Genomic DNA, 19,087 nt, shown 5'->3' on the forward strand with positions numbered 1-19,087 from the left:
TTGAGGCATGAGGAAGCTATTAATTTTCTCCACAGGAAAGTAAGCCACTTATTCACTGACTCATTCAGGTCCTGAAAAGCGGTGCAAGATATTTAATATCATTGTTTTTGCTGTCGTTTGAATAGGCTTTTTAACCAAAGAACCAATCACAGACAAACAAGTAGGTATGTTTTACATTTCCAAGAAGGAAATTGCAAGCCTTTTCTGTAATCCATTATTGCATTTAGATAGTTCTTGTATACTGTTTGATTCTTAAGGTAAGTATTTCAAGGCACTACTTTTCAAATGGATCTTTAATCTTGCTTTAAAATGAACACTATGCTCAGAGCTCTATAGGTGTCCAAGTAAAAGCAATTTGAGTGGAGTTTCTTTTTGTGAGAACTGCCAGATTGCCTTCTGCAAAGCCCCGATCTCTTGTCGTCTTACCAGATCATGGTGGTTTCGACATACAGATATATTCACCCGCCTCCTTGAGACGAGGCAGCTAAAGTGTCTTTGTTCTGCTCCATTACTCGCAGTTAGGAACTGCGATTCATCTCCATCTGCTGCTTCTGCTGCGCTTCACCAACTTCGGTTTCCCCCAGACACGGTCACCAAAAGTAAAAAAAAAACTAAAAGGAAAGAAATTACTGAAAGTGGTGAAGTGTTTTCACGGTCTTCTGTGCAGATTTGCCACTCTCTCAGCGGGGGCTTTTCCTCTCTCTTATGAATCATTGTGTTTTCTAAACCTACACTGCGCCACAGCTTTGAGGATTTAATTGAATTTTGGCTTGTTTCTTCAAATCGTTCCTTCAATTTGTGTATATTTTGTCTGTAATGCGGAATGAATAAAACCGCTTTGCTGACAGAGAATGCTCTAAAAAGACTCTGAAAATGAAGTATTATACAGTAGGCACTGTTTAAAGAGATGCAAGCCATGTTAGTCATTCAAGTATCTCCACCAAACAGGACCCTTTTTTACAGTTCTTTGTAATGGTTAGTTTAAAACACCATGCCTTAAAATAGATTTTTAGAAATGTAGAAAAAAAAATGTATTAGGCTTATTACGGTATCAAATTTTCTTGTTGCGAGTAATTGTTGAATCTTTTATAACAAGATTCTGTACTATCCCAATATTAACCCAAGCTACTAACAAAAATCCTGTAACAGATATAATAATAATAATATAAAAAATAGTGTACTGCTTTATGTACAGAGTAACCAAAATCCAATCCAGACCCAGAGGGTTTTTCAGTCTAGACCTACCTCCATTTCATATTTCAAGAGCACTTAATTTGTGTAATCTACTAAAAGTTTGGATTTACAACTTTACCAAAAAGGCTCCTTAAACTTGTAACCATGTCAGTTTTTTAATGTGTTTTTGGCGATAGTCTGAAATTAAATCTAAGCCAATACTTTTTGTCATGGCATCCAGGCCACATACACTCAGAAAATGACGTTTGCTGTTTGTTCAAACTAATGATAAGCTAACACGACACAATTCTTGAGCTTTTTTTTTTTTATTTATTTTGGACAACTTAATTGTGTTTTGTCCAGTGCACTTAAATTTATAAAAGCTTATGAGTTAACTTAATTTATTCATGTTGTCCCAACACAAAACTGTTGTGTGGAACCCAGCATTTTTTACAGAGTATGTTTGCTGTGGTCTGGTGACGCTCATCACCACAGTGAGCATTTGAATGGGTTACAGTAGGTTGTCAGTTTTAAAAAAAAGGACAGACAATTTCAAAGATAACTCACAGAGATATGAGTTATTTTTGCTCAAATTTGTAATAAAACTGTTGGAGTTTAGGCATAATGGTTTAGGCAGTTCTTGGAATACAGACAATAGCATGTTACTTTTTTTGGTTTTTATTTTACTTAATTTAAAAATGATTCTCTTTTTGAATGACTCTTCTTAAATTATCACTTGTTATTTTGCCACTTTTGGACTTGTTATTGATGTATTTTTTTAAGTGAAAAGGGTATTTAATTTGTATCATTATTATTTTTTCGCATTTTAATCTTTATTAAAATCATATTTTATTATGACCAAATTTGAACTTTTGACAAAGATGAAAATTCTGATTTGCAACTTTGAAAGGTCAAAGGTCTTAAAGTCTTAAATTTGCTAAAATGTCTTAAATCATTTTAAATATGTCTTATTTTACCTATGTCCATGTGAAGACCCACCCAATCACCAGCAATACATCTCAAAACGTTTAGCAAAAGATTATTTATTAACTCTATTTACCAAGTTGGTTATATTATCTTCCTTAGAAGATAATAATTTCTTCCTTAGAAAAAATTCTTAATTTTTATTTATTTTTTTATGTTTTAACAGTGCCATTAGAAGGATCTCCTAGCATTAAGCCCCTTTGTGAGTCTGAAATTTCATTCATAATGATCTTTAAAAAGTCTAATTTAATTTGACTTTTTTAATTTGACTTGATGAAACCTGCAGTAATCTTGTGACAGATCAAGATTATAAAAACAATCGGTGGAAAAAAGCAACAATATCACAATCTGATCACAGATAAGATTTTGACCTATCGCTTTCTTTTAACAGGGCTTTCTGAAGAGTGAGCGAGTTGCCCGCATGGTACTGAGCGGAGGTTGTTCTGCCAGTGACTTCCGTGAGGTCTTCAAAAAGAACATTGAGCGCCGCGTGCGCAGCCTGCCTGAGATTGACGGCTTGAGCAAAGAGACTGTCTTGAGCTCCTGGATCACCAAGTACGATGCCATCTACAAAGGAGAGGAGGACCAGCGGCGGGCGCAGGGAAGAATGCCGTTCAGCGCTGTCTCAGAGCTCATACTTAGCAAGGAGCAGCTTTATGAGATGTTCCAGCACATCCTGGGAATCAAAAAGTTTGAGCATCAGCTACTCTACAATGCCCTTCAGGTTAGTCACTTTTTTTTTTTTTTGAGGGAACTTATGGTATCAAGCAATTCAAGCTTTTTTTTTTTTTACTTTTTAAAAATGTTATTTAGAAGAGAAAAAATTGACATAAAAAATATATAAAAACAAAGAACGAAGCGGTTGTCATAAGGGTTACAAAATCATATCATTATACATTTGACATACATTATCACATTGTTTACAATCACATAGCATTTTTGCCAGTGCTTATTGCACTATTTGAATGAAATCTTAAAAGTTAAAAGTCAGTCTTTCCATATGGTTTATTTCCTTTGCAATTCCCATCCATTACAGGGCTCGAAATTAACCTTTTTTCTTGATAGCACCTGTGCTTTTAACTTCAAACTTTTAGGCGCACCAGAAAAATTTAGTCGCACCCACCAAAAACTATGACCACAGTTACTACACGTTCTGCAATAATAATAATAATTAATATTAACACTCTAATCACAACTAACAAAAAAACAAAAATCTGCATGCGCTCACTGGCCTTGCACACACTGCTTGACGTGAATGAGATGAACTGAATTAACAATAATAACTGTGCTGTTCTCACAGGAGTTGTCTGATATTGCACAGATGATATTGACATATAACTTATTATTTGCATAAGTTATCTTTATAGCAGTAACGGTCTTTTCATGAGCTGCAATATTACTTTCATCTAGGTGAACGCAGTGCCAATCACACGACTGACAGCATTGTGACGATTAGAACATCTTGTACTTAAAATGTGTAGATTCAGTGGCAAACACTGTTATCTGAAAACTCTGTCCCATTGGCTTTATGGTGAAAGCTTTAGCCATTTTCATAGCGGACTTTAAACACTGGAAGTCTTTTATCCACTTTTAGAAAAGTGTAAATGCTGGATTGACATTAAGCACATGATCACTAATCAGATGTGCCATTATTTGTAACTGTAGGTGGTTTCTAAAACTGAATCTGTCAGTGTTGTTTTCATTTTCACGTATCCAGACCTTTACATTTTCGTGACTGTAGCCCCCTGTTATATTACCTAATCCATTCGCATTCTATTCTAGCACAGTGGGCCAATAAGAAGAGCTTAAATGCGGGGCAAGCATTGCGAGCTTTGTTTACTGCAGCAAGTTGACATGTCAACTGTTTTAAACCATTCCTGAGTGCTGCATTTGGTGTTTTTAGGTGTAAAGATGCTTAATGCGTGAATGCCGCCTAATTCCGCGTATGTGGTAAATATTTTGCTGTGAAAACTGGGCACACGACATCAATTTTAAGCACTCGCACAAATGCTCCTAAATAGGAGGTTTCATAGATAAAATTCGGGCGCATATTATACCAAAATGGTCGCAATTTCGAGCTGTGCATTAAGCCCTTGTTTGAGGATCGGCCTGAAACCATTTTCGAGTTATGGCTTTTTTGATACTTACCAAAAGGATTTGAATTAAGAATTTGTCAATAGTTGGAATAACTACTGGTATTTTCCCAAGGCATAATGTAATAAATAAGTACTCCGATTCTTTTACAGTTATCTTTTTCATTTCAGTTGCTATTTCATAGCAGCAGGTCTGTATTTTTGGGCAAGCAAAAAATGTGAAAATGGAGACAGTTTAGGAGTTTTAAAGAACTTCATCAGATTTTTCCATCCAAGCTCTCGAGTTTGTGGTTTTTGCTGGTGTAACACACATATCTGTCCAGTCTTCCTCTGTTATGTGTTGGTTTGGTTTAGCTCTTTCTCTTTCTAGTAACTAATAGCTAATAGCTTAAAATTGTAGAATGATCATCTCGTATATAAGCAAACAAGAAATGATGGACAACAGAATGTAATAATGCAGAAGAAACATCTTCAGTGTAATGCAAATCCCACTGCACACTGTTATCATGCATACTATTAAAAGCAAGGTTGTATTAGCAATTGAAAACTGAACATTTCGTTAAGGCTTGTGTGCTTGAATGAAATGTTTTCATTCACTTTGGGGTGATTTTGAGTGTTAATATGGCAAATGAAATGATTTTTGGTGACATCTTTTTTTGACACACATTTTGGGAAAAACTCAACAATAAACTTTGGGCAAATTTACTACCCTTTCATTATGTTGGTGCCTGTTTTTGCCCCATTGACTTCCATTATAATTAATTTTTTGATTGCAAAGCCATAACAGCATATTATTATGTATTCTTGATTGTGGGTGGTTTTCACTGTTTGTATTTTTTTTTGCTGCTGATCATCCTTTGCAGTTCAAAAGAAGCTAGTTTCTGGCTTTTATATCAAGTTATCTAGACTAGAGTATAGTGTGTGTGAGAGAGAGAAAGTGTTAAAGAGACCCTTGTGCACTTACCTTAACATGACTGAGGCCCTGTTTTCACTAATACATTTCCGTTTTAAAACGCATAAGTTTTGTTATGGTTACGCCATCCATCCACACTATGCTGAAGTTTTCGAGCACTGAAAACAGCTTTTTGAAAACGCAGAAAAGGCCGTTTTTATTTTAAAACGCTGCTGCTCCATTTTATGGTGTGTGTAGGGAAAAACGTAAGTGGGGCTGCAGACATCTGATTGGGGATTTTTCTGCAATATTAAGGCCCCGTTTACACTAGTGCGTATTAGTTTTAAAACGGCGTTTTAGAATGAAAACGATCCGCGTCCACACTCGCGTTTTACCCAGCGTTTCTGAACTGCTCTCCGTCCACACCAAAACGCTGAAAACGCACATCACGTGACCACACACACACACTTTGGCAATCGCTGGAGCCCATCTACCCAGATGAGAGCTCTGCTAGTCGGACTTCTCATCAAGCATCTCCCGCTGGATCTAATCTCACTATATTTATTAAACGTGATATTTCATTCATCTTGTTGTCTTTATCTAATGACATATTCCCTGACTTTGGTCACTGGAATCTATTACTTGTTCTCAGGTAACGTGTTTTTGCAAAGATAAGTTAATGATTAATGTAAGCACGTAGCCTACATTCTGTATATTGACTGATCGCTTGCCTTTATTTCCTATAATGTATAAACTTATTGTATGTTATACTTTTATAATGGCCATTATCGATTATTAAAACTGATATTCAGCAAAAGAGAGGGTGTGTTTCGTATTTTCACTGAAATTGAAAGGAGGCAGTTCGGCTCCGTTTTGTTATAAATATGCACACAGTGAAGATGACGCTCATGCAGCACGACGCCTCAACATTTCTGCTGTCTGTTTAGTTGTTAATATTAAAATAAAAATAGGCAGTTCCTTATATCAAGTTTACATTTTATTGTTGAGAAAGTAAAACAACGTAGCCAAGGTGATGTGAATGAAGTTATAAAGTAACTGTTACACTGTTCCCTGTGAAGATTGACGCGTGTCCTCGGTATGTTTTCCATATCAAACTGAGAAGAAGAGATGCAGCCTTGATCAAACTTGCGAAGTCTGAACTTACACGGAGAAGATTCAGGACTGAACTGTGTGTTAGGCTACTTAATATTGAGGAAAAGCCCCAATCAGAGAGGCGAATGTCTGCAGCCCCGCCTCCGTTTTCAGATGTCTCCGTCTTTCCCCATCCACACTGAGACGGAGCAGCAGCGTTTTAGAATGAAAACGGCCTCTCCAGCGTTTTCGAAACGCTCCGTTTTCGGCGCTCGAGAACTCCGGCGTAGTGTGGACGGATGGCATAACCGTAGCAAAACTTATGCGTTTTCAAACTAAAACGCATTAGTGTAAACGGGGCCTAAGTAGCCTACAGAAAGTTCAGTCTTGCATCCACTCCGAGTGAGTTCAGACTTCGCAAGTTTGATATGGGAAACAAACTTCCAAGGACACGTTTGGTAAATCTTCAAAACACAACAGTGGAACAGTGTACTTTTTTAAACCTCATTCACATCACCCTGGCTATGTTGTTTCACTTTCTTAACAATAAAATGAAAACATGATATAAGGAACTGCCTATTTTCATTTTGATATTAACTTAACAGCCACCAAAAATGTTGAGGCGTCGTGTAGCTACATATTTATATGAGCGTCAGCTCATAACATTACTGCCTCCTTTCATTTTCATTGAAAATACAAAACATACCGTCTTTTTTTGCCAAATATCAGATTTAATAATCAATAATGGCCATTATAAAAGTATAATCTACCATAAGTTTATAAATTATAGAAAATAAAGGCAAGCAATCAGTCAAATGTGCAGAATCAGTGTACGTGGTTATATTAATTAATATATTAACTTGTCTTTGCGCTCAGCCAAAACAGGTTGCCTGAGAACAAGCGATACATTCAAAAGACCAAAGTCGAGGAATATGAGGTCAGATGTAGACAACAAGATGAATTAAATATCACTTTACCAAATATAGTGAGATTAGATCCAGCGGTAGATCTTTGATGAACTGTTCGATGTGCACAGCTCTCATATAAGTGGATGTGCTCAAAGCACCTGTTGACTGCCTGGAGCTTAGACGTGCGCATACGCTGCAGTGCGTGCCAGAGTGTGTGTGGTCCTGTGATGTGCGCTTTTAGTGGTATGGTGTGGACGCAGAGCTGTTCAGAAATGCTAGGTGAAACGCCAATGTGGACGCGGATCATTTTCATTCTAAAATGCGGTTTTAAAACTAAAGCATATTAGTGTAAACGGGACCTAAGAAAATCTAAATAAGCAGCTCAGCTCTCAGAACATTTATTCACGCACACTTTAATTTGTTTTCATCCTCCATAGAACTCCACTAACTTTTTTTCTGCACAGTCACATCTGCACATCAAAAGGGTTAATGGTGCTAACTGATGATTAAGAGTAAAAATTACAAATGTAACCTCTAGCCAACAGGAAAAACCCAAAACAATCAGGGCTGCGTTTCCCGATAACGATTGATCTTAGCACTTAAGAGCGTTTTCTACGAGTCATTTTGCGAACGTTCGTTATTGTTTCACGTGCGTTTCCCAAAAATGCACTTAACACAATTGCACGTAGCCCAGCTTTAAGTGCAACTTAGGAGTCGCTATCCGTTTGTTAAGTGCTGAAATGTCACGCTATAGAATGGCTCGTTATTGTTGCACATGTTATAGCAATCCATATAATTCTTCTTCTACTTGTGTGAATGTATATTCAACTCGAATAACATAAAAAAAAATTTTTTGAGCCAGTTTAAAAACATAAATTAACTGGAAATGTCGTACTGTAAAAACACTGTCTTGCTCCAATCTCGCATAAAACTAATTCTAACAGTCCTTGCCGGAAATGACATCAGCATAATTTTCGATATTTATATGAAACCTTAATTAAGTAGAATTATTTATCAATTTCTTTATCAAAAATTGCTTATCTCACATCAAAATAAATAAATAAGTAAATAAATAAATAAATAAATAAGCTCTTACATTTATTTTTGAAAAGTTTAGCCTAATTATCCCCACCTGATGTGCATTTGCTAATAGGACAAAAATATAGCCTACTACCCTCGAAATGTCCATATACAACAGTGTAATTTTTTTTTTCATTCTAACATTTATTATGTAATTTTTATTTTTTTCTTTATTCATTATTATTTGTATATTGAATTGTGTAATGTGTAGAAAATATAAATGAATAGAGATATACGTACAAAGAAAATGAATAATGACTTTGAAGAGAAGTAAATTGTAGGTGCAATTTGCCGGTTGTCCAGCAGGTGCCCTCATAACTCTGTCTCCTTACGATGCACTTAAGGCTTTACGATTACTCCAGAGCACTCGTAGATCCACTAAGATTTTCAAGTGCTACTTAAGTTACGATGCTTTGGGGAAACAGACCGTAATATTAAGATCAGTCGTACGATCATTTCTACGAACTTCTTAGGCTTACGATGCTTTTGGGAAACGCAGCCCAGGACTGTATGATTTTATGCTGACAAAAAAAAATTCATCATGATGGAAATCATTTTTAGGGACTAAAAAAGCAACCACTAACATAACAAAAGGGCAGTAAATTTAAACAATACAAAAGGTTTAATTAAAAATAAATAAATAAATAAATAAATAAATGAAAATCTAAACAAAATTAACAACATTAACTTCAAAATTTATAAGCACTCTGACCAAAAAATCTGACCTGTGGCTTTTCAGAGAAACACAGATAGATGCGCTTTATAGTCAAACAATCAGATTAAATACAAAAACATCTTTTTTATATAAATACAAAATATGTTTAACCTTTTTTCATATGCCAAAAATGTAAATGAGGCATGTTTAACCACACATATGATAGTTAACATGAAGAAGTTTGTCCTAATTTTCATAATTCTTTATTTTTATTTAAGTTTGATTTAAGTGGTTTTTGTTAAGTTTTTGCTATCAGTTTAGTTGTATTGCTCAATTTTCCAAATGTTTACTTGCACAAGAGTTAATGTAAGCTTTATATATGTAAGCTCTGGTCAGCACTGAATGTGCTGGATGTGTTCAATTACCTCTGATAAACTAGAATTACTACAACTGAAACTGAAAATAAATATGTAAAAACTAAATAAATAATGTGATCACAAAATAAAAACTAACAAAACCATTAATAAAATGAACCAAATGTAAACTGAAATTTACATCAAACTTAAAAACAGTATCATTTGGAATAAAGTACAGTAATTAGGCTACTTGACATACAACAAAAATTAAACACTAAATAATCATTTGGCATTTTATCATTTGAGTTTTGCAGCCATGGTCATGTCTGAGAATGTCATTTTGTTGGTGTGTGTTTCTATTGTATATTCCTCAAAGAATCTTACAGAAAAGGTTTGCACAAAAATGGAATGGACCATTGGTGAACCATAGAAATAATAATACATATTTCATAAATGTTTGTTGCAAATCAGCATAATGGTTGTGCTTTCTGAAGAATTACGTAGTACTTAGACTTTAGCAATGAAATTCTTGAAGGGGACATTTTTTTTTTTTATCATATTTATGATGCCCAGCAGAAGTTTGGGAACTACTGTTATAGACTTATTACTGCGCAAAAATCTAAATAATATGTACACAGCCTATTTCAGTGTGAATTGCAGCACTGTTTTTACACATGAGCAGTTCACTATCCAGCAGCGTTTTAGCATCTTAGAGCAGCCTGGTTCAAAGTAAATGCTTCTGCACTGTCCACACAAACTATTTGGGTCGCTTTATTGTACTTTTGGGAATGCAGTATGCTGCAAACCTCTTATCTTGGAATGAAAAGTACTCTTGACAAAACAGACTTCCTGACTTTAGGACTCCCTGCAGTTTTATTTTTTTTTTAATGCGTAGTTTTTAAATAAAATAAATACTAACAATTAATATTAGTAAAGTTATTATACAGTTTTTGATTTAATATAATTTAATTTATTTTCTGCTTAGTCCCTTTATTAATCTGGAGTCGCCACAGCGGAATGAACCGCCAACTTATACAGCATATGTTTTACACAGCGTAAGCCCTTCCAGCTGCAACCCATCACTGGGAAACATCCATACACATTCCTTTACACTCATACACTACAGACAATTTCGCTTACCCAATTCACCTACGCATTATATGGTGCATTAATCATAGATATATGCAATAGATATAGCATACGGACCCTCAGCATGCATCAATAGCGGCGCCATATTTGTACAGTGCTCCCAGGACAAGTGTCATTTAACCGCACTAGTCAAAACAGTTTTACTATGTGAATATGCTGGACTTTAGCGCTGTCTACGGGTGTAGTAACGAGCAAACAAAGCACAAAAACAGAACATTTCATAGTTGAGATTTAGTTTTTTACGTTTTTGTATGTTATGAACTTTTGTGCTAAACAGGTAACATTATTGATGATAAAACAGTCACTTACTGCATTCACCATAAGGCAAAGTAGCACCAACTCACTCTAAATACTCGGCTTATGTTATTTTTAAAATCAGCAAACAATGCAAAAGAAATATGACAACGAGATGCTGTGGTGCCAGAAACTTGTATTATTGTCGGCTAAGTGAAGGAGTCGTTCACAAATGAATCGCTCCCTCCGTCAGTATGAGAAGTGAAAGCAGGGAGGGTGGATAGTACATTTCCATAAACAATATATAATATATAACAATATATTATAACAAGCTGTCTGTTTAAAAACACACACACAGGCCCCGTTTACGCTAGTGCGTTTTAGGTTGAAAACGCATAAGTTTTGCTACGGTTACGCCATCCGTCCACACTACGCCGGAGTTCTCGAGCGCCGAAAACGGAGCTTTTTGAAAACGCTGGAGAGGCCGTTTTCATTCTAAAACGCTGCTGCTCCGTCTCAGTGTGGATGGGGAAAGACGGAGACATCTCAAAACGGAGGCGGGGCTGCAAACGTTCGCCTATCTGATTGGGGCTTTTCCTCAATATTAAGTAGCCCACACACAGTTCAGTCTCGCATCCTCTTCTTGTAAGTTAAGACTTCGCAAGTTTGATCAAGGCTGCAGTCTCCCCCTTCTCAGTTTGATATGGAAAACATACCGAGGACACGGGTAAATCTTTAAAGGGAACAGTGTACTTTATAACTTCATTCACATCACCTTGGCTACGTTGTTTCACTTTCTCAACAATAAAATGTAAACATGAAAGGAACTGCCTATTTTCTTTTTCATATTAGCAACTAAACAGACAGCTGAAATGTTGAGGTGTCGTGCTGCATATATGGGCGTCATCTTCACTGTGTGGATATTTATAACTAAACGGAGCCGATAACAACTGCCTCCTTTCAATTTCAGTGAAAATACGAAACGCACCCTCTCTTTTGCTGAATATCAGTTTTAATAATCGATAATTATAAAAGTATAACATGCAATAAGTTTATACATTGTAGGAAATAAAGGTAAGCGATCAGTCAATGTACCTGGATTAATCATTAACTTATCTTTGCGCTTAACCAAAACATGTTACCCGTGAACAAGTAACTTAATAGATTCCAATGACCAAAGTCAGGGAATTGGCCTATGTCGTTAGATAAAGACAACAACATGAATGAAATGTCACGTTTAGCAAATATAGTGAGATTAGATCCAGCGGGAGATGCGTGATGAGCAGTCCGACAAGCAGAGCTCTCATCTGGGTAGAAATGCTGGAGCGCTTGCCCGAGAGTGTGTGTGTGGTCACGTGATGTGCGTTTTCAGCGTTTTGGTGTGGACGGATAGCTGTTAGAAACGCTGGGTAAAACGCGAGTGTGGACGCGGATCATTTTCATTCTACAACGCCGTTTTAAAACTAAAACGCACTAGTGTAAACGGGGCCACAGACACACAGTATCACACTGTCTCTCATTCACACACACTCGTACACAAACATAGACAGCCCCAAACAAATAAACACACGCACACACACACACACACGCGCGGGAGCGATATGGTGAGACCGCCCACTCCTGTTCAAATTACACCAGAGTTACCGACCGGCCCTGCGCTTTATTCGAAAATTTATTCCCGTGCCGCATGAAATCTGGTCGGTTCCCGGGACAATGCACAGGCACAGCCGCGAGAATGCAGACCTTTATCCAGAAGTACCTCTGTAACAGTCGAGAGGAAAAGAGAGGGGAGGAGAAGACATGCCAGCAGGTGAAATGGGCCACAGTGAGAGAGAGAGAGCGAGGAATGGATTTCACTTTCATTCCCTCAATCGCAGAGAAATAGGGGCTTCTACTGTAAGTGTTTCACAGTTCACAGTTTCTGCATTTTTAAGTAATTGGCGCTTGGAGTGTTGTAAATACCCGAGCTTGCCTCCATGGTGACAGAACGCATATGAGATAAATAACATCGGAACATAATAACAGTAAGTTATGATTATTACTGAACCGATAACGAATTGTCCGAGTCTGCATCGCAGTGCACCGAACAAACAATTAATTTTGACACCCCTAGTATTTGTGTATATCTCTGGCTCTGGATGGCCACAGTCCTTCACTGCAGCTTGATGCCACATTCATTTCAAAGGAGCGCTACTCTGTACTAAAATGGCGGCTCTATTGACGCATTCCTTCCAATAGACAACAACAGGGTAGGCAACATCTAATGTATATATCTATGGCGCATTTATTATTTTGGTTTAGTTCAGTTTAATTTAACTATGAAAGGGGTAGAATAAAGTCCAGCCCTTCTCAAGAAGTTGAGCTCCAGAGACCCAACTGAAAGGTTGGAGGAAAGTACATACCCTAGGTGGAGGAGTTCAAGTATCTTGGAGTTTTGTTCAGGAGTGAGGGAAGAATGGAACGTGAGATTGACAGGCAGATTGGTGCAGTGGCAGCAGTTATGCGGTCAATGTGCCAGTCCGTTGTGGTAATGAAGGAGCTGAGCTGAAAGGCAAAGCTCTTGATTTACCAGTCAATCTATGTTCCTACTCTCACCTATGATCATGACTGATAGGACAAGATCTCGGATACAAGCAGCCACAATGAGTTTCCTTTGCAATGTGGCAGGGAGCACACTTATAGATAGGGTGAGGAGCTCTGTCACCAGGGAGGTGCTTTGAGTAGAGCCGTTGCTCCTCCACATGGAGAAAAGTCAGCTGAGGTGGCTCGGGCATCTGTTTTGGATGCCTCCTGGACGCCTACCTAGGGAGGTGTTCCAGGCATGTCCCACCGTGAAGAGGGCTCTCGGAAGACCCAGGACAAGCTGGAGGGATTATGTCTCTCGGCTAGCCTGGGAACGCCTTGGGATCCCCCCTGTGGAGCTAGAGGAAGTGTCTGGGGAGAGGGAAGTCTGGAGTTCTCTCCTAAGACTGCTGCCCCTGCGACCTGGCCCCGGAAAAAGCAGGTAAAAATGAATTAATTATTGTATTAAAGAGGTTATATTTTGAGTTTAGAAGCCCTTCTTATTTCGGCTGCACGGCGGTGCAGTTGGTAGCACGTTCACCTTACAACAAGAAGGTCGCCGGTTTGAGCCTAGGCTAGGCTGTTGTCATTTCTGTGTGGAGTTTGCATGTTCTCCACATGTTCATGTGGGTTTCCTCCGGGTGCTCCGGTTTACCCCACAAGTCCAGAAACATGGTGATTTGGGGAAGCTAAATTGTCTTTAGTGTATGAGTGTGTATGGATGTTTCCCTGTGGTGGGTTGCTGCTGGAAGGGCATCCGCTGAGTAAAACATATGCTGGATAAGTTGTCAGTTCTGTGCTGCTGTACCGAGATTAATAAAGGGACTAAGCCAAAAAGAAAATGAATGATTGAAGCCCTTTTTATTAGATACATGGGTGTCCATTTATTGAATTGCCTTCAGTGATGAATTGCTCTTACTCATTTTTAGCACATGTAATATAAAAGAGCATGAATATGTAAATATGTGCTGCAATTTTTTACCTCCCTCACTCTCTAAATAAAAATAAATAAAAATCTACATCCTAGAAAAACGCCAGCATTGAGAACGCTGCAGTATTAAGATGTGCTAAAGTGTTTGGTTTCATAGTTATGTGTACCAGGAATGACGTATGGACTATTAGTTATGTATACTAGAAATGACTTATGTTTATTTTGTTAAGATGACATGAAATTGCATTTTTGCTGCGTCATATGGCTAATCAGTTTTGTGCGCTTAATAGACCTTTTGATGTTATGAACAGTACAGCATGTCCAAACAACTATAAACATGAACAGTGCATACTCTTTGAAAGCAGCCGAAGTTAAAATCAGTGTGCATTTTTGCAGGGATGGGCATTTTTTAAATATAAAAAAATATCGGTATCTTTTTAAACAAGTTTTATTGAAATTTTATTTATTGTTATTTCCAAGCACACGCATTAAACTAGATTTACAACACACTTATGCATATCCTGTGTTTTTAGTTTTAGTTTTTGCAATTATATAAGTGCATAACAAAATGCACAAAATAATTAAAAAATTAAAAATTATCAATAAAATTTATTTTATTGTAATAAAGAAGGCTTCCTCAGTTATTATACAGAATGCACATATCTGTGCATGTGCACACAGCAACAATCTGAAGCATTTTTCTATGCTTCCTATGTTTATGTCCAGATATATTTTACATTAAAGCCCATGAAAAGTATCTACTTATTGTCAGTACAAGTGAAACTGGTGAACCTACACACAAGAGCCTGAGCACAATGTTCATTTTAGTAGATTTCAGTTGAAGCTGTGTTCCTTCTTATGCTTTGTGTGCCTGATCAGTTTTGTGTTTGTGTTATCAGTTTGTTGTTGTGAATAGTAAAACATGTCTGACTGAATTTTAGTTACATACTATAAGATGGGTATAACATACACTCACTGGCCAGTTTATTAGGTACACCTGTCAAACTGCTCGTTAATCAGCTCGTTCACATGGCAGCAACTCAATGCATTTAGGCATGTAGACATGGTTAAGACGATCTGCTGCAGTTCAAGCCGAGCATCAGAATGGTGAAGAAAGGTGATTTAAGTGACTTTGAATGTGGCATAGTTGTTGATTGCCGACGTGCTGTTCTGAGTATTTCAGAAACTGCTGATCTACTGGGATTTTCACACACAACTATCTCTAAGGTTTGCAGAGAATGGTCCGAAAAAGAGAAGATATCTAGTGAGTGGCAGCTCTTTGAGCGCAAATACCTTTTTGATGCCAGAGGTCAGATGAGAATGGCTAGACTGGTTCGAGCTGACAGAAAGACAATAACAGGAGAATCTCTGAATACACAACATATCCAACCTTGAGGCAGATGGACTACAGCAGCAAAAGACCACACACCGTGTGCCACGACTGTCAACTAAGAACAGAAAACTCAAGTTACAATTCACACAGGATCATCAAAATTGAAAAATAGAAGATTGGAAAAATGGTGCCTGGACTTAGTAGGCTCATTTTCTGCTGCGACTTTTGGGTGGTAGGGTCAGAATTTGGCATCAACCACATGAAAACACGGATCCATCCTGCCTTTTATCAAAGGTTAAGGCATGTGGTGGTGGTGGTGTAATTGTGTGGGGGTATTTTCTTTGCACACATTGGGCCCATTAGTTTCAATTGAACATTGTGTCAACGCCACTGCCTAGTATTGTTGCTGACCATGTCCGTTTATTTATGACCACAGTGTAACCATCTTCTGGTGTCGGCTTAGAGCAGGATAACATGCCATGTCATAAAGCGTGAGTCATCCCAGACTGGTTTCTTAAATGACAATAAGTTCACTGTACTCAAATGGCCACCACAGTCACCAGATCCTAATCCAAAAAAGGACCTTTTGAATGTGGTGGAACTGGAGATTCGAATCATGAATGTGCAGCTAACAAATCTGCAACAACAGCATGATGCTATCATGTCAAAATGGACCAAAATCTCTGAGGAATATTTCCAGTACCTTGTTGAATCTATTGCACAAAGGATTAAGGTTGTTCTGAAGGGGGTCCAACTCGGTAATAGCAAGTACCTAATAAAGTGCCCAGTGAGTGTAGATGTCAATCCAGCATCGCATCGAATTTGGCAAAATCCTGACGTGCAAAAATGTCAGCATTGATCTTTATGGCCAGCTTGAGGTTATCATCCCGGACCAGCAGGGCTATGTGCACTCATGCTAAATATCACTTATTATTGGCTAAACTTTTTACAGCTCCGCATAATTATTTGTTGGTCATCCGACTGAACATGGTATCTACCAGTGCCTTTTTTTTTCTTTATTTCTGTCACCTGATGGAGTTTCCTTGTCACTGTCACCTTTAGTTTGTTTGATTGGGGTTAGTAGAGCTGCCTTTCAGTTGAAGCACATCCTTCAACACAAGTATGTTTATTGAATTAAAATGACTCTTCATTGAACTCACTCGAAGTGAAAAACATCAATTCTGTCCAACTGTTTGATCTGCTGAACTTTCACACTGATGAATATCTGTACTTGATTATGTTGTTTTCTGTTTCAGTTTTTAGAGGATGTCTGTGAATCTGTTTTGACAAGTTCAGTTTTATAGAACACAAAATAGGTAAAGTGGCATTGCCTTCAATTAACTATATATTATTTCTTTATTTATATATTACATATTTAGCTGTGTCAGACTATATTTAGTTTGTTCTCCTTGATGTGCATGTTGACATGCTATTACTGTAGTTCTTTCAGCATTATACTAAACATTAAGTAATTATGACATAATTTACATTTTCATGTCAAAAATGTTCTGATTATTTCATTTAAGACTTTGCTTATATATTAAACTGGACTATTTCAATCATAGCATTTAATTATAAATTATAAATAAATTAGTTGTTTTTAAATTTACTAATGAACTATTTTTAAAACAGATTTTAATCTTTAAGTGGTTGAAAAAACAAATCGGGATTTGGCCATGACACTTATTTTTTGTGGCTTTTAACATTAGCAAAATCAACAATTGATTTTGTTTTGTTTTGTTTGTTTGTTTGTTTGTTTGTTTGTTTGTTTGTTTGTTTGTTTGTTTGTTTGTTTGATTTATTGATTGATTGTTTGATTGTTTGTTTGATTAATTTTTGTATTCTTTACAAATATATTCTATGTTTTCAGGAAAACAAATATGTGTTTAAAGTTTTTAATGCATGTTAGGGTTTAGATTTAAATTAAATTAAATTAAATTAAATTAAATTAAATTAAATTAAATTAAATTAAATTAAATTAAATTAAATTAAATTAAATTAAATTAAATTAAATAAAACTAATTTACTGATTTACTGTACAAAGGACAAAAAATTGATATTTGCCAGGTCCCAAATTCATTTAGATGATTTAGATAAAAAGGTTTTGGTCTCCCACAATTTGCTCCCAGCAGAATTTTTTTTGTGTTCACGCATTCAGAAAAGGTCAGTCAGGGCTGGAACACTTGTTTTTTGTGTGTGTGTGTGCTGGTCATTTCAATTTGCACATATTTGCATCCATTACCTAGTTAAATTATTTATCTGCATTTAAATGTCTGCTTTTTTGGGATTTGCCGAAAGTCATAATACCTTCAGGCTCTTACAATTATTTTTTTTTTAAACAGTGCAAAAACTTAACTGTAAGCAACATGCCTCAATCGCCGCCCTAGACTGCCTCATGAAGCAGATCTCGTGTAACTTTTGTGAGAAATACGACAGTAAGAACTTTACCAATCAGTATTTGATGCATTTTTTTTTTGTGGAGTTGCAACAATGAGTCACACACAATGTCATTACAAAGTTCACGCACGCACACAGCGAGGACACACACACATATAGCGTAGACACACACACACATAGCACAGACACACACACACTTAGCACAGACACACACAAGACACACATAGCGCAGACACACACAGACAGAGACAGTGCGTTTAGCTTTGCACTCGTTTTGCACGCATATGTGACATGAAACAGGTTTATGTCCACTGCTGTATGGATGTCTGTATGTTAATGGTCAAAATAAATCGGATTTCAAGACTTCCAAGACTTTTACCTGTTACAGTGTTCAGGCGGCAGAGAGACGACACATTGTGTTGCCAAAACAAGCGTGCAGTGTTGCTTTTATAATTTGCTGCAGTGAAGGTTTTGTTTTTATTTTCTTTCTATGAGAACGCAGCTGGACTCACAAGTGATAACACTAGTCGAGTAACTATGCACAAGGAACATTGTTTACCCAAGAGCTTTTCTCATCTGGAAATGGTGAGATCCGGATTTGCTGTTCATATCCTCTTAATTAAGACGTGGCTCTAGTTGGTGTTGATTGTCCTGTCTCTTCACATTTGGTAAGTGAGCGGCCAGTGGTCTTTGTTTATTCAGATAATAATAATAATATTAATATATTTTATTTCTAAGAGTGTAAACATTTTAGCACCACAATCAAACTTAACGTTGTGTAGGATTTTCACCACATTTTGTGACAGGAATAACACGCGGCTTTCTGAAGCTGCCTGCTGAGTGCATCTAAGTTTCCAGGAAATGCGGAGGGTTTTTTTCTCTCATTCGCCGTGCGATAACAAACATTGCATGAAAAATACATGCTCAGAGCAGTTCCACAAATCAAATATCTTGTTTGTCACGAGGGGCATGAATGAATTCCCTGAATGAAAGAGCCAAACTGCAGTTAAAGTCCACCATTTAACAGTTTGTCAAATAATTCGATTACTGGTGTCCATCTTAATACAGTCACTGTCTCCTCTTTGTGTGTGTGTGTGTGTGTGTGTGTGTGTGTTTGTGTGTTTGTGTGTGTGTGTGTGTGTGTGTGTGTGTGTGTGTGCGTGTGTGTGTGTGTTTGTGTGTTTGTGTTTGTTTTGTCTCTGAAAATTGGTGCGTGCCCAAACCGACACTCCCATTTTTATGCAATTT

General features: G+C 37.1%; 1 protein-coding gene across 12 annotated transcripts in view; it reads left to right on the forward strand.

Annotated features, from left to right (window-relative positions):
- cadps2 (Ca++-dependent secretion activator 2) overlaps positions 1-19,087 on the forward strand; it is a 365,750-nt gene that overhangs the window by 131,062 nt on the left and 215,601 nt on the right. For all 12 annotated transcript variants that reach the window (XM_073943222.1, XM_073943226.1, XM_073943221.1 and 9 more), the window contains exon 3: positions 2,549-2,881. In XM_073943222.1, the coding sequence (XP_073799323.1) occupies positions 2,549-2,881 (333 nt within the window). The remainder of the gene's footprint in view (positions 1-2,548; positions 2,882-19,087) is intronic.

This window comes from Danio rerio, chromosome 25, assembly GCF_049306965.1.
Source record: "Danio rerio strain Tuebingen ecotype United States chromosome 25, GRCz12tu, whole genome shotgun sequence".
Taxonomy (NCBI): domain Eukaryota; kingdom Metazoa; phylum Chordata; class Actinopteri; order Cypriniformes; family Danionidae; genus Danio; species Danio rerio.